The 26,707-nt window shown below is 52.7% G+C and overlaps 7 protein-coding genes across 7 annotated transcripts; 2 read left to right on the plus strand and 5 right to left on the minus strand.

The window, feature by feature from the left end:
* Nucleotides 1-1,012: 1,012 nt before the first annotated feature.
* On the plus strand, nucleotides 1,013-1,855 carry ALTATR162_LOCUS8201 (uncharacterized protein; the record flags this gene model as incomplete). The annotated part of the gene is made up of 1 exon (XM_043315831.1): nucleotides 1,013-1,855. The coding sequence occupies one exon, from the start codon at nucleotides 1,013-1,015 to the stop codon at nucleotides 1,853-1,855; it is 843 nt and encodes a 280-aa protein (XP_043171766.1).
* A 2,430-nt stretch (nucleotides 1,856-4,285) lies between these two features.
* ALTATR162_LOCUS8202 (uncharacterized protein) lies at nucleotides 4,286-5,581 on the minus strand (the record flags this gene model as incomplete). The annotated part of the gene is made up of 8 exons (XM_043315832.1): nucleotides 4,286-4,666; nucleotides 4,721-4,808; nucleotides 4,859-5,133; nucleotides 5,216-5,227; nucleotides 5,283-5,302; nucleotides 5,357-5,403; nucleotides 5,456-5,463; nucleotides 5,570-5,581. The coding sequence occupies 8 exons, from the start codon at nucleotides 5,579-5,581 to the stop codon at nucleotides 4,286-4,288; spliced, it is 843 nt and encodes a 280-aa protein (XP_043171767.1).
* A 1,211-nt stretch (nucleotides 5,582-6,792) lies between these two features.
* On the minus strand, nucleotides 6,793-11,825 carry ALTATR162_LOCUS8203 (uncharacterized protein; the record flags this gene model as incomplete). The annotated part of the gene is made up of 5 exons (XM_043315833.1): nucleotides 6,793-7,222; nucleotides 7,271-7,470; nucleotides 8,025-8,537; nucleotides 8,585-9,191; nucleotides 9,241-11,825. 5 exons carry the CDS (start codon nucleotides 11,823-11,825, stop codon nucleotides 6,793-6,795), a joined length of 4,335 nt encoding a protein of 1,444 aa, XP_043171768.1.
* Nucleotides 11,826-12,866: 1,041 nt separating this feature from the next.
* ALTATR162_LOCUS8204 (uncharacterized protein) lies at nucleotides 12,867-14,254 on the minus strand (the record flags this gene model as incomplete). The annotated part of the gene is made up of 2 exons (XM_043315834.1): nucleotides 12,867-13,927; nucleotides 13,978-14,254. 2 exons carry the CDS (start codon nucleotides 14,252-14,254, stop codon nucleotides 12,867-12,869), a joined length of 1,338 nt encoding a protein of 445 aa, XP_043171769.1.
* A 1,407-nt stretch (nucleotides 14,255-15,661) lies between these two features.
* ALTATR162_LOCUS8205 (uncharacterized protein) lies at nucleotides 15,662-18,325 on the minus strand (the record flags this gene model as incomplete). The annotated part of the gene is made up of 1 exon (XM_043315835.1): nucleotides 15,662-18,325. The coding sequence occupies one exon, from the start codon at nucleotides 18,323-18,325 to the stop codon at nucleotides 15,662-15,664; it is 2,664 nt and encodes an 887-aa protein (XP_043171770.1).
* Nucleotides 18,326-20,404: 2,079 nt separating this feature from the next.
* Nucleotides 20,405-21,402, plus strand: ALTATR162_LOCUS8206 (uncharacterized protein; the record flags this gene model as incomplete). Its single annotated transcript, XM_043315836.1, has 2 exons — nucleotides 20,405-20,552; nucleotides 20,606-21,402. The coding sequence occupies 2 exons, from the start codon at nucleotides 20,405-20,407 to the stop codon at nucleotides 21,400-21,402; spliced, it is 945 nt and encodes a 314-aa protein (XP_043171771.1).
* A 490-nt stretch (nucleotides 21,403-21,892) lies between these two features.
* ALTATR162_LOCUS8207 (uncharacterized protein) lies at nucleotides 21,893-25,570 on the minus strand (the record flags this gene model as incomplete). The annotated part of the gene is made up of 7 exons (XM_043315837.1): nucleotides 21,893-23,176; nucleotides 23,813-24,088; nucleotides 24,137-24,988; nucleotides 25,038-25,169; nucleotides 25,223-25,309; nucleotides 25,361-25,432; nucleotides 25,481-25,570. 7 exons carry the CDS (start codon nucleotides 25,568-25,570, stop codon nucleotides 21,893-21,895), a joined length of 2,793 nt encoding a protein of 930 aa, XP_043171772.1.
* Nucleotides 25,571-26,707: the final 1,137 nt, after the last annotated feature.

Genomic DNA, 26,707 nt, shown 5'->3' on the forward strand with positions numbered 1-26,707 from the left:
AGTTAGGCCGTTCCTTAGTCCTCTAATTGATCCTAGTGTTGCACCTGTGACAGCATCGCCACAGTATGCCATCGTTCGTGACACCAGGTTCATTGTATAAACATGACGGATCTTAACGACGGTTTCCAGGTTTAAGTAAGTCTTTGTGAATGTGACTGATATTAGTTGGTGTGACCAATATGACTCAGCCTCTCAGCGCTCACATGTACTTCAGCTCCAGCCTTAGCCGCCGTATTCTATCGCGATAGCTCTTTCGGCCAACTCCGAAACCTCCAACACCAGTGTTGAACCCGCCCTATCAATTACCTCGTCAAGTATCACGCAGTTCAGTGATCAACACGATGGCGGATAGCCATCTAGGTACTGCCTTCGATAACAGCCTTATAGACAGCCTCGCCACAAGCGCCAGGGGTACAAAGAGACGAGAAAGATACTAGCCACACTTCGCCTCATGTGAACCAGTCTAGCGTACAAGCAAGATCCCCAACAATGGAGTCGGTGTAGAAAAATCTGCACGTGTGTTATGTAGAATCTGTATAGCCGGCGCGAACTATCAGGCGCCTTGGAGGCACAGCCTCGTTGTGGATCCCGATGTTGCAGCCTGGCGCCAAACGTCAAGTTGCAGGCAGCTCAAGAAATCGCAAATAAGATGCGCAAAGCCATGCGCATTGTGAAGCATCTGCCCTATCGGTTCATTCACAGTTTCAAATCACAAACACTCATCTAAAACGCGTACCAACATTGTCTGTGTCCGTCTGTTTGCATCGTTCCACAAGGGCCCGACGATCCAAGACATCCGCAGTCAAGGGTTCGGCTATGTCACTGGTCGAGTATGACTAGCCCCACCAAACGACCATGAGACAAACAAGGCACGCAACTAACTTCCCTTCACAGCTTCCACTCTCTTCATCAGCCTTTGTCCTACACCACTCTGGCCCGAGCAGCTACTCTTCCGATAAAATCCGAGGTTTTTGTTACTAAAGAGCGACTTCAGCAGCTGACGGGTCACTTAATGAGGAGCCATACAACCTGGTCTAAGATCGTTGAGAAGTTCGTAGGCAAGAACGAGACAACCGATAGCGAACCTCCCAAGGTGGACATTCCCGAGGAAGCGACAAAGGAGCAAGCTACCGATATGAGCAAATCTCCCGGTGTGACGAGTATTGATAAGGTGGTTGAAGACAAAAAGCATCAACTTCCACCCTGGCCATCACCAGAACCAACACCGCACAAGGACTTTGTGCACTCTAATCCCCCGGAACCACCTACATACCGCAAATTTACTGTCTTTACCGCTGGCAGCATAGAGATGGGTGGCGCAGTCAACTGGCAGCCGCTAATGGCAACCATGCTTAATCACTTGCCGATCACTGTATGCAATCCCCGGAAAGGCTTTTGGGATCAAAGCATTACGCAACAGGCCAAGGATGAATTCTTCAAACAACAGGTCGTCTGGGAGCTAGATGCACTAGAACAAGCAGATGTCATCTGTTTCTTTTTCGATACCGAGACTAAGAGCCCCGTGTCTCTCCTCGAGCTGGGTCTCTGGACTGCATCCGATAAGGTTGTTGTTTGCTGCGGAGAAGCATACTGGAAATCGGGAAATGTCCATCTCACATGTGACCGGTATGGTGTCAAATGTGTCGAGACATTCGCAGAATTGGTGCCCGAGGTCGAGAAGATGCTCACGGCGAAGGGCATGAAACTTGACGACAATGGCGACTTGATCGGGGAGAACATACACGTGCAAAAAGAGAAGCCAAAGAAGAAGTCGCAGCTTGAGGCAGAGAAGGCAGACTTGCAGAGACAAGTCGATGATCTGCTAGCCAAGCTGGCGGTACAGTCGAACATGTGATCAAGATATGTCCCGAGTGGTTTCTGGTGCTTACGGTGCGACTGTTGTTGGCGTTGGCGGCTATCTGTGCATGTTTGATACCAACAAGCGTGGGTGGATATCTTGATTTCTGGTCTGGTGTTGTTTATGTCTTTGTCATATGTCTATTCCATGATTATACGTCTCCATGTCAGAAGTTCCTTGCTGATGAGGGTTTCACACCCCTTCTCCTTGGCTATTATGAAGACCCGGTGAAGAATAGATAACGAAATCGATACCCCTCCGACTCCTCTCTTCTGTCATATCGTCAAACTTTACACCATACAAGCGAGCGGTGCGCTTCACCGATGTGGCCGCTTCTCTACTGATCATTCTGGGAAGACACATTGTGCAACCGAGATAGCGCTGGAAGTTAGGATGTAAATGCTCGTCAAAGCACCATAGTCAATAATGTACATGTATCGCCGCCTTGCGATTCGCATATATATACATACATCTACACTTCCTACCTTCCATACCTATTTTATAATTGTCATATGCCATAGTACAGCAAAGCTCTTCTCCCAAACTCTTCCTGATATTCCCCCCCAATATCCTTTCCAAATGCCTTGCGACCTCGTTTCCCGCTGAGTCCCAGAATAGACCCAAGTAGTGGATCTCTTGCGGCTATGTATATACCTATCATACCCAATATATCCTGCTTGCTACGTACACGACAGACATCCCGGAAAGGTAGAATGTGAGCCAGTCCGAGGCGTGAGACGGTAGCTTATGGGCATGGCGAACAGTATGACCGGTCGTGACAAGCCCTCTTTCACTCAGACAAGTAGTATGAGGCGGAGAAAAGGCTCCACGACCCCACAGTCTGTTTACCAGTCGAAAAGTCAGGCTAACAAGCAGTCCGTGACCACCAGCCGCCGCTATGGCGGGGACACCACGTCGGTATGTCCTCTCCCATTCCTCAACCCACCTCAACATCAAATGCAACCCTGACCCATAAACTGCACCCCACACACCCAACCAGTACCTCCTTCTCGCCCCTTGCCTCTGCCTCTTCGAGCTCTTCTTCCAGTATACTAAACCCCTTGTCCGCACCACATCGACATGCCCTCGTCCACGTCATTTGTTCCTGTCCTTTTTCCTGCCCCGAAACATCTGTGTTTTCAGACGCGTCCCCAGCCTCCGGTTCCCAAACGTCAAAGTCCCCAAGATCAAGCAACTCAAGCCCAAGTATGAAATCGCTCGACGGCTGTGTACTCGTATTTGTATGCGTATGCGTATGCGTGTCCGCAGTCTGCGCCGACGCAATGCTATCGCGATGATGCAAGAACCAATTCTCGTATTCTGTCTTTGTCGTTCCGTTTGCGAGCGCCGTGTAGGCTTCTTTTACGTCGTCGACTGTGTATGCGGGTTTCGTCTTTGCGGTCGCGGTGATGGCGCTCGCTTTGTCTGGGTGTGCTGCTAGCAAGGCGACTTTGTACGCTCGACGTAATTCCGCTGGCGGGGTTTCTTGTTTCGAGGACCAGCCTGGCGCAGGTAGTTGTAAGATGTGGTAGTAGTCTTTGGTGTATGCCATGGTTTTCGTATTTGCGCGACAGTCGCGAGTTGATGTGATGGTACGGAGGTAAGAGATGGGACCTAAGGAAATAGAAACTGTTATATAGAATTATGAGCGATGCTCGCCCTTGGAGGGCTTGTTTGGAACTTTTGCCATACGCGAGGCGACATGGGAGACAGAAAAGTTAGGCGGGGAGGGCTGTTCGGTTCCAAGTGGTGGGGCAGCGGCTGCCCGTTCCACAGGGTCTGGCACATGGAAAAGGACCGATCAAAGTTCCAAGATCGACGATATACATGCTCCTTGCAGTGAGTCAGAGATCAATGCGAATCAAGGTTCGAGAGTCACGGCATAAGAGGGCAAGATTGAAGTAGCGATTCCTTTGGCTAGCTAAGAGTGCAGTATGATGACATTAAGCCCATCAGAGCCTTTCGTACTGCTCTACCGGCCATCGAAACAGATGTCCTGACTCCCAGAATCACCAAGAGGATGTCAAACATCTCTGTCGGCATAGGATCGAGGTGTTTATGTGCTGCCAAAACGAAAACATGGGGGAATTGAGGGTAGCATCCGACGTACCAAACGCAGCCGTATCTCGCCGGTAGCAGCTCGAGACTCTCACGAGGAAGAGCTCAGAAGTACTGCGGTTGTGTGTGAAACGCAACCCCAGCACGCTGCGTGCTCGATGGGACAGCGCCGGCGATAGGAGAGTAAAGGGAAATACATTCAGTCATGGGGAATTCGACCGTACCGAACCGCTTGCTGCCAAAGCCAATTTTTGAAATCACACAGAACACGTACAACTCCGTAGGACACTCGCTGCCGGCCCTCTTCGTCTATTCGAGAACAGATGATGATGGCTTAGGATACACAAGGTCGAAATAGGGAGAGTGTGCTTAAGCAGCAGGAGCAGGGGCGGGAGCAGCTGGCTGCTCGTCGGCCTTGGGCTCGGATGCAGCCGGTGCGTCCTCAGTGGTCTTGGCCTCGTCCTTGGGTGCGTCGGTGGCACCAGCGGCCTCGCCCTCGTTACCGTCTGATGACGTCCAGAGAGTGAGGTTGTCACGGAGGAGCTGCATGATGAGGGTGCTGTCGCGGTAGGACTCCTCGGACAGAGAGTCGAGCTCAGCGATGGCGTCGTCGAAAGCCTGCTTGGCAAGGTGGCAAGCACGGTCGGGCGAGTTCAGGATCTCGTAGTAGAAGACCGAGAAGTTTAGCGCGAGGCCAAGACGGATGGGGTGGGTGGGTGTGAGCTCAGTCTGAGCAACGTCGGTGGCCGTCTGTGTTGCGGGGTTAGGCGGCTGTTGATTCACAGAGTAGTCATTGCGTCATACCTTGTAGGCCTCGTGTGCAGCAGTCGCAGCAACCTTGCGCTTCTCACCGGAAGCGAATTCGGCAAGATAACGGTGGTAGTCTCCCTTCCTGTGCCCGTGTTAGCCTTGTTTGCAGCGGATGTAGCGGTGTGCACGCACATCTTGTGGTAGAAGACCTTGGACTCGCCGGACTCGGCCTTCGGGATGAGAGAGTCGTCGAGGACGTTGAGGACATCCTGGCAGACCTGCTCAAGCTCGGTCTCGATCTTCTGGCGGTAGTCGCGGATGGTGCCGACGTGCTTCTCAGAGCCCTTGGACTCCTCCTTCTGCTCGATCGAGGAGATGATGCGCCACGACGCGCGTCGGGTACCGACAACGTTCTTGTAGGCGACGGACAGAAGGTTGCGCTCGTCAACGGTGAGCTCACCGGCGACCTGTCGTGTGTTAGTTGAGGCCAGATAGGAGCCTGCTGTGGCGGGCGCCTGCTCGTCTGAGAGCGGATGCGGTCGGGCATACCTTGGCGACTTCCTGCGAAACAATCAGTATGTGAGTCCAGATGAGCAGCGATAGCAGAACAACTGACCTTCATGTATGTAACCATCTCTGCAGACTACTGTTAGCTTGCGCGGCCATAGCTGGGAGCGCGCGGAGACTTACCATCGTAACGCTCAGCCTGTTCGCACAGCCGGGCGAGGAAAGTCTTGCTATTGCCATGTCAATTACGGGCTGGCGCTGTATGCAGCAGCTAGATCGTACCTCTCACGCTGTTTGACGTTAGCCCGTGTTGCTTGCTTGTAGTTTATCGGGGCTCAGAGGGCATCCCGCCGGGGGACAACAGCGGGGAATGGGGGCAGAATCAGCACCACGTACCTCAGTCGCCATTGTGATGGTTGAGTTGATGTGTGTTTTGGTGGTCGGGAGACTGTGGGGGTGGGTGCAGATGCGTATGGAAGGATAGACGGTGGGCGGAGTTGTTGAGGTGTTTGTGTGGATCAACGAACAGAAGAGGATCGAAGTTGTTTTGAGGAAGCGAGCGTCTGCCCTAAGAGAGCCCCCGGGGCCGTGCGTAGAGCGAACAACACCACCCCATCGACTGCGCCTTCCCTCAATTGGCGCCTGAGCTGCCATTCACATGATCTCCTGCCCCGTTTACACGCTGGCACGCCTTCCTTCACACCCTTCAGACTCTTCACTACATACCACATACCTCTATTCCCCTATCGCCCCTACAGTTGCGTCGCCATGTCCAGCCTCTCTATCTTCGCAGGAGCTGGCAATGAGGGGCACTTGGGCACGTGAGCAGCTTCAGGGTCTGCCCTTTCACCGGCCCCTTCAGCTACATCACCCCCCTAGGTTCTATTCGCGACATGTGCAATTGCATCGTCCTGCACTCATCTTACTCCAGTTTGCCTGTAACGTCTACAACCAGCAGTCACACCAGTCGAGCTCTGAAGCGCGGCCGCCAACGAGAGGCTGACTCCTAGACTGCCGTCCCATGTCCAAGTGGGGGCCAATCAGTGCACCTTGGAAACAGCTAGAAAACCTGGACAGAAGCCGTTGCGTTGCGAGCTTTCTGCGCCATGATTCGTGTCACGTTGCGGTGAAGTACCACGGCCAAATGCCAGAGACCCAGAGCCGTTAGCTTTCCGTGTCACATGTGGCTGATCTGAGGCGCCAGGCCTGCTAGGCGGCCTGGCACATGTATCCACAGCAGCCCAACAGCGTAGACATCATGTTCCAATAGGCGAGCAGCCCTCTTCTCAATATCAGCGCGCATGTTGTGAATTTGCCTGAATACCAAGGCAGCCGTTCGTATTCAACGCTCTACACGGACAACCTTGTTCCCGCGCGCTGCATATGCACGCCACAATGTCTTATCTAAAACCAACCGTTGCGGTCTCGGCATCATCCCATCGTGCACGGCTGCTATGGAGCCGTTCTTCCGTTGCAAGCAACGAACTGCATTGACGAATACTGTAGCACATAAATCGTGCAACTCAGGGACATGGTCATGTGCACTCTGAGCTTTGTAGCTCTCTGAGGCTGTTCACGTCTGATCCAAGATATCTTCATACATGCCATCGCATCGTGCCTCACATTAACAACCGCCACACTCCCAACATCAACGCCGCAGTACCGGTGCAGACTCCCATGAGCCACTGCAGCGTTGAGAACTTGACAGCCTCTAGTCTCTCCCTTAGCTGCGCTGTCTCCTGCTCAATCCTCGTATCCGTCTCCTTGAGCTTGAGTTCCTGGACGTTCGCCTCCTCCCTAATGCGCCCCTTCTCCAAGTTCAAATCTAGCCTCACTGATGCCTGTGTCCGTTGTATCTCGTCCCGTAAGCGCGAGTTCAGCTTTGCGAGCTCGTTCGTTAGGCGCTCATGCGATGCACGCGTCAGGCTAGATTCGGTCGAGTCTGCTGTCATAAGTTCGGAGCGGAGTTTGGCAAAGTCGACTTTCTGCGTGTAGGTGGCCTTCTCTTGGTCTTCACGAAGGACCATGGTGCGCGTGAGATTTTGTATGCTGCACAGGTTAATTCAAACTTCTTGAACAGTCTGTGCCGTAACTGACCTCTCCTCAATCACATCGCTAAGAACCCTCATCATGCCCTCGGCTTGCTCTTCTGTGAAGCCCTCCTCTTTCAATCGCTGTACAAACTTGAGCGTGTCGAAATGATGGTCCTTGGACTGCCGTGCAGTTGCGCTGAAGTTGCGCCGAAAATCCAGAGCAGATGCATAACCGCTTGCGTATTGTGGTGATGTTCTTGGCCACTGTATCGTTGTTCGTGCTTGGAGTGACAATGGCTTCGGAATGGCAACGCGACGCTCGGAAGCTACACAGGATCTATGCCGAACTTGTTCCAATGCGCCCAGCGCTACTGGCCGTGACGCCCTAGCAGGCCATGATATCTGCGGCAGAAGAAATCGCGGTATCGCTGTCGCTTGCATTGCAGGAACTGCCATAGTGTGGGTGTTGTGGTTTCGGTCCTGTCTCGCTATCGAGAATTCAAAGGCCGCGGATAGCCATAGCCAAGCCTGCAGATGTCATTGCCGAATTCGGAAAACCATTCCACGCCGCCAGGACTCTGCCAGTCCTCTAGCTTAAGAAAACACCGTTAAGAAGGTCATCACAGGAGTTTGATATGTGTCATGAAAACGTGCGTGGAAAGATTGTTCATAATTGCTCTTGATATCATATTGAACGAGTTCGCCTCAACATTCCACCCTGAAAGCATAAACAACGCTTGCTATGCACACCACCGCTGAAATACAAGAAAGCAAAAAGGCCAACAATCCGTCTATCTACCATAATCTAAGCTTGGGACAATGACTGGTCCATACTTCATGGGCGCATTATATCCACCGTCGTTCTGCACCATGAAGTCGACCGCCAGACTCAGCTTGCCACTTCCATGTCCAGGAACCGCCTGACCAAACGTGCCGTTAACAATCTCGGGATCGTAAATGACACATGCAACGTAATTTCTTCGACCCATCAGTCTCTTGTACTCTCGTGGCTGGCCATTGACGTCTTGTGTGAAAATCTCCATCATGTCTTCTTTCGTGTCGCTAGGTTGGTTGTTGCTGCGGTGTCCGTTCTGCGGTACGTATAGGGCTCGATTGTTATGGAGAAGTCGCAGTACATAGTTACCGGGCGGCCCGTTCACCACTGACGATGAAATAATTTGGTACATTGTCTTGTGATCTTGAGGTCTCGACGGGTCATGGACAAGGCCTGCACCGCAACAGTCGACCGCACCGGAGAAGAATGTCATCCGTAACGACTTGTTGTGTGCGATGCCTTGGAGTGTTCGGATCAAGTACGTTCGCTCAAGGTCCTACAAGGCGTTAGTAAGTTGATCAACACCATATAGGAGTCACTAACCTTTGAATCGTGCGTCCACTGATCTCTTAGCTCGTCAAGCAGGTCAATCTCTCCGAAAGGACTCAAGACTCCGCTCATCAAGCCGGACTTGCCGATAGCTTTCTTGACGGAATTAAAGCCATCGCCAACGACACTCTTAGCACCGACGACACCAGCGACGCCAGCTGTCACCTTTCCAAGCATATTGAAGGTACCAGTGACGGCTTTCTTGCCAGTAGCCATTGAGTGAGCGAGATGCTCAACAGACTCCAGGCGAGGGTACACGATAGGAACAGGGACCATCCAAATGCAATGTTGTACACTCGGCGGCAGTGTCGCAACTTTAGGGAAAATACCTTGATATGTCGGCCCTGCCATCACTTGATGCGGGTTGCGCTCAGAGCGACAATCCGGACCAACAACTGTAACGCAGGGACCCAAGTACTTGATAAAGTGCCAGCCTGTACCCGTAATGGTGAAAAGGTCCATGTCGTTGTTGACATTCCGCAGGATTTCCAGTGTCGTATGGTGCTGGAAGAGCAGATACATCTCGATACCCAATCTTCCGATGTTCTTGAACATGTTCGAGAACTGCATGTATTCAGGATACGATCCAAAGCCGTCGAAACTAAACAGAGTTAGAACTTCTTGCTACTTTCAGATTAAGATAGACTTACATGTCATGATCATCCAGAGCAAGGATGTGAGGTATTTGTGCAAATGCCTCTCGCAGGTGCGGCTGATCAAAATGACTTGTGTAGTAGTGGAAGTATGCGTGGCAGACGTCCTCTTCATGCTTTGCAGTCCATGGCGCGTTCTTTCGGATCTCTTTGCCACTTGTTGCTGTCCATTGCTTCAACAAAGGAAGCTCTTTCCATAGCCGGTCAGCATAAATCTGACCACCCAGTCCTAGCTGTACGTGAAAGCCACCACACTCGGCGTTCTTCTGCAGAATATCCTTCCACATCAGACCCACGCCGCCAAGCTTGGCTCGCTCGTTAGCGTTGACGTTCAATGCAAAATCGTTGCCGGAGTGAGCGATAAACCGCCAGCTTGTCTCATGTCGTCCTGCTACCAAGAACTCAAAGCGAGTGCAGCCCAGGTGCGAGGTAATGGCGTAAGTCCATTTCGCGGCGTGTTCCTCTTCCATCCTCAGATCGATGTCGTATCGGTAAAAGATCCATGTCTGGTGCGTGTAGATGGGATTGGCCTTGAGCTGTCGCGGATTCGGCGACAAATCCGCGCTCTGATGAATGTGAATTGTAGGCGGATGAGGTGTATTTGTGATAAGCAGGATTGAACCCAGCCACAGACCCCGTTCAATGTCCATGTTGGTGTATCTGAGGTACGGTCCAAAGTAAACGCCATTAGTAGGAGCGACCTTGTATTGATCCACGCCAGCGACTGGGGGTGGCCCAGTGAAGCCGGTAGTAGTTGGAGTCGCAAGCGGAGCCATGCCAAAGTCTCCAGGGAAAGTAGCAGTCTGTGGAGCAAAGCCAGGCGATGCGATAGGAGCCTTGCCAAAAGACGGGGATGCCAGAGGACCGCCCACGAATGTACCTGTTGGAGACATGGGCTCGTTCAAATTTAGGGGCGTCGGGCCCTTGGGGAATTCCCATTGTGTAGACTGTGTGGGCAAATGGATGTAGTAATACTGGCCAGAGCTAGGGTCTAGATGTGCTATCCAGCCCTCAGGAAGCGGTGGAGGTGAGGCAGGCCCGGGGCCTGGTCCCGGAGCCGGACTTGGTGTGTGAGCAGGTTGGGCGGTTTGAATTTGAGGAGGAAACTGGTTTTGCGTAGGCGTTGGTGCGACCACCGTAGCAGGCTGCGAGGGACCAGCTTGCGGGCGCACATCATTCGCAAATGCAGGATGACCCTGATTCGGGTCAGAGAAACTGACGCCTTGAGCAGCCGGCTGCTGTCCCTTTTCGTTGGGATAGCTACCGGCCTGTCCTGTTGGTGGAGTTGTTATACTCGAGTATGCTGGTGGTGGCTCCTCGTTCAGGTTCATCCGTCCCATCTCATGGTTGAGAGGGTGCTCCGGAGGTACGTTCGTATGCGGAACATTTGTAGGCGGAGGCGAAAACCGAGTGTTTGGTGCCTGTGGAAGAGGACCTTGTGGAGGGGTACTCGAAGGAGGCACTTGATCCATACCTTGGTATACCGCTGGTGGGCCATGTGGATTGCCTCCGGGTTGCTCGGTTGGTGTCCATGGTCTCCTGGCTGGTTGTTGCTGGCTCGGTTGTGGTGTTGAGAGACCCGGTCTAGGCGGCTGGTTGGCATAGATCTGGTTGCGCTGAGCAGCTGCCGCATTTTGAGCACTTTGCGCTTGTAGATTGGTGAGTGTAGAGGTTCCTGCAATGCCAGCTGCGGCAAAGCGCGCTTCTATGCCACCACCAGAAGGAGGAATGATGGGCGTCTCAGGAGGCGGCGGGGAGCCTCTTTGTGCTCTCACTGTTGACGTTGAAGCGGTGGAGCTCATGCGATTGACGTCCATGGGCGTAGGCACCTTGAGTACCGGCTCATTCTGGTTGGGACCTGTATATACGACTGGGACGACGGGAGCAGCTGGGGCCGCGCTGGGACCTGCAGCGGGCGGAGGGAAGTACTGCTGGTGATAGTCGGGGTATGGGTTGTTCACGCCCACATCTTCACTATCCTTCCTCTGCGGCGCCTTCTGGAACAGGCCCTCTTTATCAGGAGTGTCTGGGCCGGGCGAGTCTGGGAGTGGCTTTGGAGCTGTTCCCCTTCGCTCCGCCAGCCTTGAAGGCTGGATTGAACCATCTGGATTCCTTGCGCCATAGCCACTTATCGTCGGTCGGTTTGGGTCGTTGGCGTCGAAGCGAGCGCGCTGGCTGGGCGAGGTGGGACTCGGTCCTGTCGCACTTGAACCCCGCCTCCTTCCGTCTGCGCTCTCAGGGGGGGTGGCATTCTTTGCCCGCCGTTCCCTCTCGCCGAGTGGAGTATATCTGCCTGTGCCTAGGGTGGGTTGCACATTTGGCGGCCGGTCCGTGTCGGGGTAGGGAAGAGGCGCGTTCGGCGGACTGGTAGGCGGCGCGGGAAACGAGGGCATCGGTGGAGGGCGCGAGAAGGCGGGCTGGCTCGAGCTGCCGGCCGAGTCTGTTCGCGGAGGCGGGCTCTTCCCATCGCGACCCTTTTGTATCCTCAGGGGACCGACTGTGGGAATAGTGGGCGTGTCAGGGTTGTTGTCGTATCGCAGGAAGAGCTCCTCGTCCGGGCGGCCCTGCTTCCTCCCGTCCATGATGGTGGAACGTGCGATTTTGTGAGTTTGCAGCGACAGTACCTGATCGCCGGGCGATGACAGGCGCAAACTTATTTTTGGCTACGGGTGCGGATAGCTCGACGTGCGCAGGGCGTGGGTGTGGATGGCTGCTGCTATGGGTGGGGTAGTGGCTCGTGGCTCGTGGCTCAATACAGATGACGCTGCCGGGCGAGGAGGTGCATCAACTCGACGATCCGGACCCCTCAGGTTTATATGCGAGGAAAGACGGACCACGGCAAATGCGCCTGTGGCCTGCTTGTTTCTACGCGATACTGCTGACTTACGTAGCCCATCTCCCATGGCCCTCCAAGAGTTGGGCTGCGGCGGGTCTCTCCATAGCGACCACCCTGGGCCTCCAAGGCGCTCTGCCATATGATTGGCCATGTCGACTTTACGCGCTGCGGCCGAATTCAAGACCACTCCTGATCACACTTGGCGGCGCATACGAGCAGCATCCAGTACCTCATGTGGCACACGCTACAAACTTGTTCCGGCGAATCAAACCCTGTATCCCCTCGAGCTGCCTGTGGCTGGTGAGCACCACGATCATCGACGCAGGGCGGGCCGCGCAGTACAGCGGGCTGACAACTTTGTGAGCATCCGCGAGGCACGAGTTTTCAGTACTCGGCAGTTTCATCCCTCCAAGTATCCCAGTCATCTGTGCCGACCCGGTGTGGAGGAGAACATTGTTAATGACGCTTTGGCATCGGACAAATGTGCGTCGTCGTTGTTGCAAGAGATAGATCCAGAAAGGTCATGAGGTGAGGATATGAAAAGTGAATAGGGGTTAGTAGTAGTGCATGTAAGAAACATGATCAACAGTACCCACAACGGAAATGACGACTTCGATGGTAGACAACAGCATGAGGTTTAGCAATATGCACGCTTCAGGATTATGAAAATACGGGACATCTATAGAATCTATCAAACTTTTGATCACTGGTTTACCTCCCCTCTCTGTATACTCGCTATTACACGCCTGCTAAATACTTTCGCGCCAACAATATTCCACCAGAATATTTACATGCCCATGAGGGCGGCAGCACCAGGCTCGCTGCACACATACACAACCTCGTGGCTGTCGCTGAAGCCGTTAAAGCGAGTAGCAGAGCACTTGGTGTACGCACCCATCTCCTCAAAGTAAAGCCAGTCACCGACATCGAGTAACTCGGGGAAGGTGCACGAGGATGAGATGACATCAATGCCGTCGCACGTAGGACCCCAGATGGAGTACTCGACCTGAGACGGCGTGTCATATCCAGAACGACGCACATCGTATAGGACGTCGTTGCCATTCTTCAACACACGCGGCACAGGGTGCTGGTGATCGAAGATGATGCTCGAGAAGTTGCCGTAGACACCGTCGTTAAGGTACAGCATGTAAGAGGTGGTGCCTAGGGTAGCATCGGTAACGGTGCGACGAGCAATGACGTGACACGCGATGGTGAACGCTGTGGAGACATAGTAGCGTCCGGGTTCCCCAATAACGCGGATGTGGGGCGGGAAGTACTCGTCCAAGGCAGTAGACAAGACGGCGGCCATGGGCTCGAAAGTGACATCGCCGGTGAAACCGCCGCCCACGTCTAGGGTATGCATGTTGAAGCCGAGTGCAGACGCCTGGTCGAAGACGAAACGGGCGTCTTGGACAGCCTTGATAAAAGCCTTGGGGTCGGACGCGCCAGAGCCGACGTGGAACGCGACTCCAACAACGTTGAGCTCCAGCTTCTTCGCCAGCTCCAAGAGCTCTGCAGTCGTGTCCAAGGCAGCGCCGAACTTCTGGCTGAGGCGGCACAAGCTGGCCGAGTCATCGGTCAAGATGCGCAGGTACAACTCGGCGTTAGGGAAGAGCTGCTTGGTCTTGTAGAGCTCATCGGCATTGTCGAACGTCATCTGCTTGACGCCAGACTGAGCGGCGTAGCGCACGTAAGACTTGGTCTTGCAGGGCTGCGCGTAGATGATGCGAGAAGGATCGACGCCCAGCTTGAGCACAGTCTCAATCTCGTTCTTGGAAGCACAGTCAAAACCGAGACCTAGTGCAGTCATAAGACGCAGCACTTGGGGGTCAGGGTTGCACTTGACGGCTGCGAGATGTTAGTGGCGTTTCGACATGAACAATATGCAGTGGACTTACCATAGTGCGGCTTGACGCGGCTTAGGTTCTTCTTCCAGCGCAAATGCTGGCGGTAGACCTCGCCCAGGTCGGCGACGAAGAAAGCATCTTCCTCGCCAACGCTGCAGGTATCAGGATCAATAGTCTCGACACGGCTCTTGAGAGCGTCGGCAATCAACTGCTTGGATTGCCAGGCGCCATGATTGTCAACACTACCAGCTGAATAGTTGTTGAACGACGGTATGTCTTTCAACGGGAATTGGTATTCTTCGGTAGTCGTGATAGCAGAAGGTGCCATGCCCTTGATGGTGGGTGCTGACAGTAGATTGGTTGAGTAGGTTATTTTGCCGGGTCGTTAGGCCGTGTTAAGGTGGCTTGAAGGGTGCGAAGCCGAGGCTTGGTGTTGGGCGAGGTCTGGCCGCTTCCTCTGCGAGAGGAAGAACCGCTGATGGCGTCCTATGCGGCAGCTGAAGTTCGGGCTGCTCGAGTGTCTGGGTAGGAGACAGAAAGAAAAGGCGCTCAAGTTCTTTCTTAGATGGCGACAAGACGCGGAGGGGGGATGTTGTTGAAAACGTGTGGCGCTGGTCGAGCAGAGACAACTTGAAGGTTGAGCAGGATCAGGGCCGAAGCCGTGGTGAGATTTGAGCCTTTGACGCGACCAAAGGCTGTCGGAGGAGGGAGCTGAGCAGTAACGAAAGGGCAGACAGTCGCTTTATAAGGGGCGACGTCTGGCGAGCGGTGAATATGGGGAATGGGTGAAGTGTAGGAGAAAGGGAGGTGATGGCGGGGAGCTGGAGTGACAATTTTCGCGCATTCGGTTGTGGTCCTGGAGTCTTGGACCGAACATTACTTAACATCCCTGCGCCGTCCAGGACCTGCAGCCACTAGCATTTCATTCTGACATCACCGAGGCTCGTGCATGTAAGCCAGTGGTGCCTGATCGGCTCGATGGCACGCAGACGAGGCTGAGCATAAAAACCGCGCATGTGAGGTATGCCCAATGCGACTCGTCAGCGTCTTGGGCCAACTTTCTCGCTCAACGCCCCAAAGTTAATCGACGAGCGAATAGTAAATGGCGCATGGTGCATGGTAATTATACGAGCAGCTATCGTTGGATGCTGTGTGTTCATGTTATCTTATTGCTGAATTTGTGGGGACGTGACTATAATGCGGGCCCATGCAGTATGTACTCAAAACAAGAACGCCTTATCACCCCATGCCCAAAATGCCGCTCTGTACGCGTGAATATATATGAAATGCAAGACAATCATGACATGCAGTTGCTGCTTGGGTAGATCGTAACAAAGGGAATGTAGCAGTAAACAGCCGCTTCTAGATGCGCTGAATCATGTTTGGTACCGAACCATGATTGGTACATCGGAGAGGTCCACGCCGTACTGGTGCTGGAACTGCAACGACTTCACCGATGCGTGGCTGTGGAGGGATCGCGTACCTGCGCTGCCTCCAATGCCTGCCCCGTGTTCGTAGTTGTACTCCAAACCCCCACTGAAGCGATCCCATCTAGACATATTGTTGGAAACCTTGACTTCTTTTGGAGGTGTCGTCTGAGGAGTGGTCTCCACTGGAGTTGTATTGACCACTGTGAGCTCCGATTCTGATTCTATATCCAAGTCGACATCTGAATACAGCCGGTCCCCCAAAGTCCTACGGCGCTGCTTCCAAATCTGGGAGTGCACCTCCCAGCTCACAGGTTGCTGAGAAGGCTTCTGCGGGGTGAGTCATATTTGCCCATCGGCTGAGACGCTCTTTGACTGCGAGGACTAGAGCTGGGAGCGGCCCTGGGTCCTTGAGGCTTAGCAGGTTTCGGAACTGTGAGTTTGGACATATCGATGGAGGGCACAGGTGGCACGTCGATACTCTGCCGGCGAAGTTTCGAAGCAGTGGCCTCGCCGGCTTCCTTCTTCAGGTTATGGCAGCTTTTCCGTCGCTGCTGAGGAGGCGATCCCCGTCCAGCAACTGGTAGATCCTTGCTATGTAGACGCGCAAATTCCGCAGCAGCCTTGCTGTCCATGCTCACCATGGACTTCGCGCGAGGCAAGGAACTGCCCAGTTGGTGCGGGTGGGTGGGAGAGGTAATGCTCTGTCTTTGAGTGTCGGGCATAGCAATATCATACGGAGAGTTGCCTAGGGACGAAGTGATAGTGCCCAGATGAACCACATCAAGTGCGGCATGCTCGGGTTCTTTCTCAACCTGACTCTTCCCGGATGAAGACTTCCTCCGAAAGAACGATAGACTCTTTCGACGACCATGAACGGGGGGCGTAGGTGGTCGCTCAGGCTCCAACTCAGCCAATTGCTTGAACTCGATTTGGTCGGCAGCAAGGGCCTGGTTGGCAGGCTCTTCTGTAACAACGTGTTCTTTTGTTGGATAGGTGTGCGTCAGGCATTCGATTCCCGGAGTATTTGATACGCGTCGTTCGAACTTGGCACGCACCTTGGTTGGGACCTCAGGAATTGTTCCTTCTGGAATCGGCTGGCATGACTGAACGATTACATGCTCCGGCTGCGACTGCCGTCTCTTGTGGAAACGCTTCTGGGATTTCGAAGATGCACTGTCGAATGATGCTTTTGAACCGATAGATCTAGGCGTGTTGGGTGAGTGCAGAGACTCCGACGCCGAGGATCTTGTAGAAGAGCTCGTAGACGGAACCGGGCTGTTCAGCGCTGGTAGGTGTCGGGCCATTTGTGCATGATGTTCCACATCGCCCTTTGGAGGCGCTAAGTCGGCATCCTGATGACCCTTCTTTGCAAGGATTGAAGGTCGAGTGCCTTGTTCCTGGCTCACATCAACCATTTGTGGAGAATCGCTACATCGGTGACAGAGTATTGAGGTAGAGTTTTCCGACTGTTCTCGATCGGCTATCCGGAGACTGGCTCCAGATGAGTAACCAGAATCAGTCGTTCGTGGTGTTGGTCGTTGAATAGCCTTGCTCTGTGGCTTCTGCGAAACAAGCACATCTGATGGTGTGGAAGGCATCGAAACTTTGATTTCAGGCTGAGACTTGGGTTCTTCAAGGAAAGACTCCCGGACGCTGCGAGGTGTTCCCGCCGTAGACGAAACGCAGTTTTCGGGCCGGTAAAACATGGCAGTCTCCTCGGATGCGAAGAACGGGCTGAATGGTATGCCGGCTTGATAGCTCTCGGCAATTTGAGATGCGCTGTGCTTGCGCTCGTGCGATGTTTGGAAGAACTTTGGAGACTCTTCTTCGGTAATCGGTTTTGGCGCCCTTGAAGAAGAGACAGACTCATTCGTAATGACACTTGCCGTAGTTCTTGGATCGTAAGGTATAGGCATTTGGTTCGCTTCTAATTCATAGAGTGGAGAAGGCGTTGGGGCCACAGCTGACTTGCTCCTGGTGTGAGCCCGCCGACGTGTCGACTTCATCATCAGTGGACTGGAGTTGGCCTCTGTTGCTGAGAAGTAGTCGTCATCTACAGCCCTTTGCACCTCTAGGGTCTTTGTGCTGGGAGCGGGCGACGCTGCTCCATTTGTGACTACGAGAGTTCCTAGCTTTAAACTCCCTAGATGCGCATAGTCGAGCTCTGAAGGGGTGATGGCTCGAGCCGTAGTGGAGTCATGAGCTTCGTCAGACAAACGCAGAGCTGTCTGAGGGGCCAAGTGGGAGTTTCCCTTTGGCTTGGATTGCCATTTTGCCTCTTCTTCAGGGTCAAGCTTGGGGGCTTTCCACGAATTCCATGTCCTGCGACGTCCTTCGACTGGCGAGTGTCGGGTGCCTACTCCAGGCGTCTGAATTAGCGATTGTCGGCGTGTGAGCGAGGAAGAAGACCTGTCGACTAACGAAGTTCTTCTACTAACGGGTGCCTCGGCCACTGGCTGTGCAGGCTCCTCAGGTGCTTCCAAGACTTCTTGCAACGCCGCAAGCTCTTCTGGTGTGCCATTCTTCTTGACTTGTTGTAGAAGCCGAATTGCCTCAGCAATATCAACATGTGAGACAGAAGCCAAAGACAGCTTGGAATCCGCCAGGCCAGCAAGCTGGGCTGCTGAGCCTTGCTTACTTCCAAAACACGACAAGGAGTTTGTTCGGGAGTTGGTCCTGGAGTTGGTTCGCGAATTCGATCTTGACGCGACTGTTGATGCGCGACCACGCGTCTTCGCAACCTCCCCTAAGCCATCATCCTTATGCTTCCACGTATTAGGATCGAATTCGGTAGCGATAGGTGAGAGGAGGGCGTCTTTGATATGCTGGCGTCCTTCAGGGCTCAGGTCTGCGGATCTCGAAGTTGTGGGCTGCGGTGAATCGACCTTCACAGCCCCACTTGCGGAATTGGTGTTGGTCTTGGGTTTGGACAGCTTGTTGTGATTCGTGGTACTGGATTGATTCCCCATATTGGCAGGTGATAGTGGGGTTAAAGAGCGACGGCCCTCAAGATTATTGCGAAGGATGCATCGGAGTTGCGATAGCTAAAGAGCGAGTCAATCGCAGTTCGTGCATGCTCGACAAAATGCCGGGTCCACGGCGTACCTTATAAAGCTATAGGAAGCTGCAACGTTATTCAATACGGAGGCTGGTGTGAGGATATGAGAGTGAAGTCTGGTGGTACACTAACACTGGCGGACCAGATGGAGGGATATCGAGGGATAAGTAATATGTCCCCGCGCGAACAGGCGTCTAGTGCAGTTGGCTGCAGGTATCAAGGATGCTAGGCATGGAATTACGAGTGCTGCACGTCGCAGGCGAGAATTGAGCTGGTCCAAGTAGCAACAAACTTGGAAGAAGCTCGACATGAAACCGGACAATGCAGGCTGCATCGACGAGTGAAGTAATCTGCCAATCAAGGTTGCTCAACGCACGAGCACCGAAGCCAATCAAGGCGGGGCATGGTGCTCCATGCGCAGCGCGAAGGCTGGATCCCAGCTGCTTTTTACCGTATCGGTAAACCTAACGGCTGATCGGACCTCTACAAGCCTCATGCCATGGCAAAGTGAAAAATCCAGCATCCACAAGTCGTGCCATAACTACGAGAGATCCACACCAGGAAGACCTAACCGAACTGGCCTGCTGTGGCCGTGCCGATATACGCGTCTCGCAATATATAGCGTGGCTGTGCGCCTCGACGACGGTGGCTGGCCATGCTGTCGTCGCTACGTTGCTGTTGCTTCCTGGCCCGTGCATGACCAGTTCACCCGGTACTCTCGCTTTTTCTTTTGTTGCGACTCTCTCTCATAGCGGATAACCGAACCTGTTGATCTCAGATTGAGCAAACCGTAGGTACCTAGGTAATCTCCGATCAATAGTCGCACCTTCATTTCAGCGTCGCGTCGTGATTTTCCCAGGATCCTGGCCACGCACGTTATCACCGTCGCCACGTACTCGCAGGACATGTAGTCACCGCTACTCCTGTACCGGCTAAGGAATAACTGGCAGCATGTCTTTGTTGGATCGATGATGGCCGATTGGGTTGGACGTCCGCAGCGCAACAGACACGATACGGTTGCGAAGCGCACCTACCCCAGGTTCTGGATAAAAGGCCGGGTTCATCGACTGGCCTCGAAACCATATTGGACGCTGATATACACTTGCACCAGCAACAGGCCACATTGGGGTTCGGCATGGTCTTATAGAGCTTTTCAAGGCCGAAGCACTGAAGGCCTGGATGTTGCACATCGCTAGCAACGCTCCACCTGGCCATGGAGTGACAGCCGCAATCAGGCCGCGCAAACTGCCGAACATCGCAAATCACATGGACCAGTCCATGTCAGGTGTCTCATTGCGACAACAACCTGGTCCACAGAGGTTCCATTGTAGCGCCGACGCTGAAACTCTGCGTTGTGTTTGAGCGCAATCGAGTTTTGCGAAGCTTTGCCTCGAATCTACCATCAGCGATACGACGGTGGCCCTGGAGGAGTGACGTGCGCCAGCCGCACAAAACATGGCGTTAGTCCGCATCGCGACACTTTGCAGAAGCCACACCCGCAAAGGCTTATCATCCCAACATCATCATTGCCTTGATGTCAATTTTCGTCCGAAAGTGTTCGGAAGCGCCCACGATCTTCAATTCCACGTAATCGAAGAGTCTGCGCCTTGCCTGGTGACGTTGAATAGGGCGAACGAATCGGACCTGGCGGGATCTTACGCAAGCCGGCTTAGTCTTGGAGGCGTGACATCATAGTCGCGTCTAGCAACAACATAGTTTGTATGAGACTTTCATCGCGCCGCGGACTGCCTACTATTCATCTCTGCCGTGGTCCCTCCTCATTATCTTAGCCCTGCTCCTTGTTGCTGATCGCGCTTTCATCTCTTTCCTGCTCCATTCTTCTCACTTCACCATCTGGTCGCGTGTCGTGTTACCCGATCCCGCAGCCTCCTGTCGCAGGCGCATTGGACACCCTTAGCAGTCACAATAGAAGACTCGTTGTTACACCACCCACATACCTTGGAGCAACGCCTGAGGAAACTCACTCACCATGTTGGGACTTTCGTATTGGGTCGTTCCCATCTTCTCCGCAGTAGTATGGACCGCCATGCTTATCACCATGTTGGTCTATTGGGCTGCTACCGGTAAACCTCGTTATGTTACAATGAGCGAAGGGCAACACATTCCTTACATCTCTGGTAAGTTACGCAGTATGGACACCCAAGTATACGCATATACTAACAGCCTCAAGATATCGGTGCGGATTACCTGAAAGCTATGTTTATCGCCATGTCCGCCGTGACCGTCGTCACTTTCGATCTCGCCTTCATTTTCGAGCGCTGGTTGCGACACACGAACAAACTTGCACCAAACACATCCCATTGGCAGAAGATTTACTCCATGTGCGCAACCGTTGCCGCCATTGTTGGTGCAGCCGGTCTGATACTGCTCACCATCTTCGATTGCAAGAACCATAACAGGCTGCATAACATCTTCCTCGGTGTGTTCATCATTGGTTACATCATCTCGGCAATCTTCATTTGTTGGGAGTACCAGCGCTTAGGCATTCACTACCGCGAGCACTCCATCCTCCGGATTTCCTTCTGGATCAAGCTCTTCTTCATCATCACCGAGGTCTGCCTCGCTGTCGCCTTTGCTGTTTGCTCCAAGCAGCACGTCTACAACGTCGCCGCCGTTCTCGAATGGTGTGTATCCTTCATCTACTGCTTCTACGTGTTCAGTTTCTTCATCGATTTCTTACCTGCCACACGCTCCAAGCACCACCAGTCCAAGCAGACCGAGATGCAAGTGTTTGAGGAAAGCAGCGAGACAGAACGGAGCCACATGGGTGATGGCGCTGCGGACAACCAGCAATACTACCGTGGCAACTCGCAGATGGCCGTACCCCAGACCAACGGCTACACCAACGGATACACGAATGGCAACGGCTACACCAATGGTAACACCAACGGTTACGTGTCGCACACAGCAAACGGATACCCCAAGCCTGCGGTAGACCCGTCCCCACTTCCTTCGCAGAACTTTTAAATTCCCTATGTATACCCCGTTTTGTACATATTCTTTTTGTGTTGAGCTTTTGGCATACAAATATACCACTGGCGTTTTTGGATTGTTTTTGATTGTGTTGCATGGTTACGACGATTTCGTAATGACGCATGTATGAGTAGCGTCCTGATGAAGGACGAATGTATTAGTAGACGATACATAATATGGCATATAATGGAACGAGATAATATCACTTTTCTGTTTTCACTTTGCTATCGATCTGCCTGGAGTGAGATATGTTCCCAAGAGCTGTCGGTCTGTACGATTATGCTGCATACGTCAGGTCTTCATCTGAAATCACTTCCAGAGAAGTCAATTGATAAATTATCATGATGTGAAATCTCGAATTGTATGTTTTCCATGATACAATTGCTCATTCATGCCTATGCTATGCCAGTGTGGCTCCAGTCAAGAACGCCAGATACATGCATGCCCATACTCCCTCTAATGCTGTGGTCAAGCCTAGTAAGAATTACTTGTAGTACTTATCATCCCTATGCCTCTTCTTCTCATACCTCCCATCATCCTCATACTCCCTATCTCTCCTCCGTTTCCTGCGATCGTCAGAATCGCGACTCCGACTACGGTCTTTCCGGTCGCTTTTCCGCTTCGAGTCCCGACTTCTGCTGCGGTACCGATCACGGCGTTTATCCTTTCGGTCGTCGGGGCTACGACTACGTTCTCTTCGCTTCTCGCGCCTGCGCTCGCTTTCGTATTCGTCGTCTCGAGCTCGATCTCTTCGTTTGTCTCGGCGGCGATCGCTGTCGTAGTAGTCATCCTTGTCTCTTCGACGGTCCTTGTCCTTCCTCCGTTCGCTATCATAGTCATCGTCACGTCGGCGGTCGCGGTCGCGGTCATCTCGCTTCTCTCTCCGCTTTTCACGCCTTCGCTCATCTTCCTCGCTATCGTCGTCGTATTTGCTCTTGCTTCTCGACGGCTTCTCATCCGGGATCATGCTCTGGCTTTCAAGTTTCGCCTTCAACTCCTCTTCTGTGATAATCTCGCCAGTATTCTTATTCCGCAGCGTAACGGGGTTGTAGCTCTGCGCGACTTTCTTCCCTTTGCCTTTTCCACCACCCCATTCTCCAAGCTCTACGCCTATAGCAGCATCATCCTTTGCACCTATGCCAAGTAGCGCCGGTCGCCGTTTGGTTTCTTTTGGTTTCGCAGCAACGCCGTTCTTACCAATTGCTTCCTCGTCTTTCCAGCCCATGCCGCGAAGCAAAGCCGCGCCAAATCCTTCAATTGGTGTAGCTTCGTAGGCTTCGAGGGTGGGAGCGTCGGGCGCATTGTGGATATCATTTAGGAACGTTTCTTCTTCCGTCTGTACGGGAATGACGAGGTCGTTGTCGGTGGATTTGCCGCTGACTAGCGCATCGAGAGCTTTCTTCTCAAGTCGCTGCTCCTCCGTAAGATTGTCCTGCTCCACCTCCATTGGTTCTGGCACTTCAGTTTCTGCAGCTCCGTTTTCCTGCGCCTCGTCCTTCTTGATAATGGTAAGTCCATATTGCACTTTTGGCTCTTCCATCTTGCTCTTGTCGACGGTTACATTCTGCGCTTGTTGATGGGGCGCTTTCGCAAGTTGTTTCCGTCGGGCCTCTGCGCGCCAATCGCGGTTTGGCAGAGCTTGAATGATGCGCGGTGCCTCCTTCTCCTTCTTCCCGTTGGCATCGAGCGCGCCGCCCTCTGCTGCGTCCCATCCTGTAATCTCTTGTTGCGTGTTCGAATCGTCCGGTTCGTCGTCGCCGAGCAGAAGCTTAGTCTTTTAGTATCTCTCTGCGCGGGAGACGATTTCAGCCCTGGGTTTGTCTTCAGTGCCCCTAGCGACATCTTGAAGCCGCCCGGTTTGGGGGCGGCCATGGTGAGCTGATCTTGTGTGGAAGCGCGTGTGCGATGCTTTATCGTGTTTTTTGCAGTCGTTGTAGGAAGGCTTATAGAATCTCGACGGGTTTGATGCGGAAAGCGGAGATCGACGGCGTAGAAGGTAGAGGGGGGTTTATGATTGCGTTGTCGTGGGAAATGTTCATTCGGAAATCTAAAGTTCGCGCGATGATGTCGTCTTGGCATTGGGCCCCAGCAACATGTGATTAGCAACTTCACCTCAAAGAAGATTTATCGTATTTGTCTTAAACTGCTACTTAGAATTTTCCTGCTTGGGGCTATACTTCATGGGGAAGATAATTGCAATAGCCTTTGGTAATCAGGTGCGAGCGTCTAATATGTCAAAGTAAACTTGGCCTCGATAGTTTCATTACTTCTAATAGGCGAAAATAAATAAATGTATACAGGCTCACCTCTAGGGTAGTCGCACTGATTCTTTGTGACTTAATTTTACATATACTACATCAATATACATGTCCTACTCGTCACTCGACAATGGTGGGAATAACACGCCCTTGTGCGCTACACCCAGCTCCACCAATGGAGTTCCGTAGTCTAGATCAGCGCCAGGCTTGCAGTACTCGAAGCTTCTTCGATCGTGCTGTACGCCCAACTGGTCTAGTAGCATACGTGCCTTATTCGGCATGTACGGCTGTAGTAAAATGCCGGTAATGCGAAGTGCTTCAGCGGCAAGATAGATAATCTTGTCGACATCCTCGCCAGGCTCGCCCGGACCGAAGCTCAATATCTTGTCCCAGGGTTGTGACATCTGAAAGAATGCGTTTGACTTGGTTTGGTCAGTAGAGTAGCAATACGTAAAAAGTCACAAACTTACTCCTCGGACAAAATCAGCAATTTGAGAGGCAGCTTTACGCGGATCATAGGCATCAAAGGATGCGTCTACTTGCGAGGCGATAGTGGCGAGAGAGTTATTCCGGAATTTAGAACCTGGTCCTTCTTCCCATTCCTCTGTTGGACTTCCACCAATGCGTTCGACTGCGCCTCGGACGCTCCATTTCTTGCCTCGTGTAACACGAGAAGCTAGGTTGCCAAGTTGCTGGTTCAAGAACTTGTTGTACAACCCAATAATGCGAAAGTTATCGTAGCTCGCATCGTCCTGTATACCACCTTCACGAGCCATATAGAAGCGCATAACATCCGGTCCAAATCGATCAATGGCGTGGAACGGATCGACAACTCTGCCAGTTGATTTGGACATCTTGGACCCTCCAAGAGTCCAGTGAGCGTGTGTCAGAATCTTCTTTGGAAGAGGAAGTCCAAGGGCCATGAGAAAAGCCGGCCAGTAGATGCAGTGGAATCGAACAATATCTTTGCCGATGACATGACAGTCGGCAGGCCAACCGCCTGCTTGTTCGCGGCCCGGTGTCCATGGGTATCCTGCCTTGGTTGCGTAGTTCATGAGCGCGTCGAGCCATACGTAAATAGTTTGCGAGTCGTCTCCGGGGACTCGAATGCCCCATGTGAGTCGTTCGTATGGTCGAGATATGGACAAGTCCTCCAATCCTGATTCAACGGCCTGCACAACCTCCTTCATGCGATGTTCTGGTGCTATCCACTCGGGATTGTTCTTGTAAAACTCCAACAATTTGTCCTGGAATGCCGAGAGCCGGAAATGATAGTTTGTCTCCGAAGACCATTCCACTTCACTGCCCGTTTCGATCGATGTCTGCAGGATGGTCAGTTCAGACTACTACAGTTCACTAGCCAGGCCATACCATCATCTTCTTTCCTGTCGGTGGGTCGAGGTACGGTTGTACAGCTGACTGTGGGTAGAAGCATTCGTCGGTGATTGAGTACCACCCCTCATGCTTCTGCTCGTATATGAGGCCCTTCTCTTGCAACAGGAACTGTCCGCCATCAGCTACCGTGGCATTCTACGAAGTATCTCGAGGTCTCGTACCCATGCATACTCGACAGCTTCCTTATGCTCTCTATCCGTCGTCCGTACGAAATGATCATTCGTGATCTCGGCTTTTCGTGCAAGTTCCTTGTGCAGGTAAGTAACAACAGTACAGGTTCGTTATGCGTATTTGCGTACTCGGAAGATCTCGGCGCCTTTGTCGCAAAACAGTTTCGGGTCAATGCCAGCTTTGGCGGCTGCTCGTTGGACCTGTTATAGTCTTAGTGCAACACTCTCACACTTGTTAGGTAAAACTACCTTCAGGCCATGTTCATCTGTCCCAGTACAGAGCAGTGCTGTCTGTCCTTTGAGCACGTGCCACCGCTTGATGACGTCCGTGAGGACCATGGTATACAGGTGGCCGACATGAGGGGCAGCATTGACATAGAATATTGGTGTGGTGATGTAGTAGGGCTTCTCGGAGGTCTGGGTGGTAATCTGTCGTCGACCGCGACCGCTACGATTATGGCAAGACGAGCAAATCCATGGTGATCGTCTCGAGAAGCTCGAAAGCACTCTTCTGAGTGCAGGCGCCGTTGAATTGGCTATCCTAGCATGCATACTTTCATGGGCGTCTCACATGGATTCGCGCAATTCCCCGCGGCAACTTTTGGCGCGAAGCCACGTGTGGCGCTAGCTTAATCAGCCAGTTGGCTAGGCAAAATCTTACTATATTCTGCTGCTCCGATACCCCCGCACAGACGTTGCGACCAATGGTCAACCACGTCGAATAGCTTTCGTTAAGTCCATACCACGCTAACATTTACGGTGTAGGTGACGCGATGCTGACAATTTCCGCAAAAGAGACCTCATCCTACATGCATGTCAGGTTCACAGCCTAACAAACACAATTTGTGAGCCGAGAACCTAGATCCGGTATCCTCTGCTCGCTCATATCTCCATAGGTGGCTCGCCTACATGCGAGCCGCTGCAATGTTTGCCGATGCCTCAGTCTTGAGTCCTCTGCTAGCTTTCCTCGTGAGCGTTGTTACTCAGTCGAATGATCTGTTCGCTGTAAATAGGTGGCGCATCATTATGCTGAGGTTAAACAAACGCAATTTTCGCCAAGCCTCTGTTTTCTATTGAAGCTATTCAGACCCAGATGGGGTAATCTCAACACCAGCTCTCCACTCTGACGCCCTCTTTCAGCAGTATAGCAATCCCTTGTCGAATTTCTAAGGGAAATGCATGTGCTTTGTATTCCAGGCCTTTCGCCGTCCGGTACCGGAAGCTACAAATCTCCTGGAAGCAAGATATCCGTAAACTACGGAGCCTTTGATGGTCTGGAAGAGCTCGTTTGCGCCGAAAGACCTTGGTATTTGGCTTGACTAACTTCTAAGCAGAGTGATCCCTTCGAAGGCCTCGCATTCATCTGGATAGGCACTCCGCTATTGGATGATAACCCGCTATTCCTTCACTTCACAAGTCTATTGAGCAACAAAGTGGTCTATTCATGCGCTTAACAATCATTAGAGAAGCATAACG

Source organism: Alternaria atra (assembly GCF_907166805.1).
Source record: "Alternaria atra isolate CS162 genome assembly, contig: 28, whole genome shotgun sequence".
Classification (NCBI taxonomy): domain Eukaryota; kingdom Fungi; phylum Ascomycota; class Dothideomycetes; order Pleosporales; family Pleosporaceae; genus Alternaria; species Alternaria atra.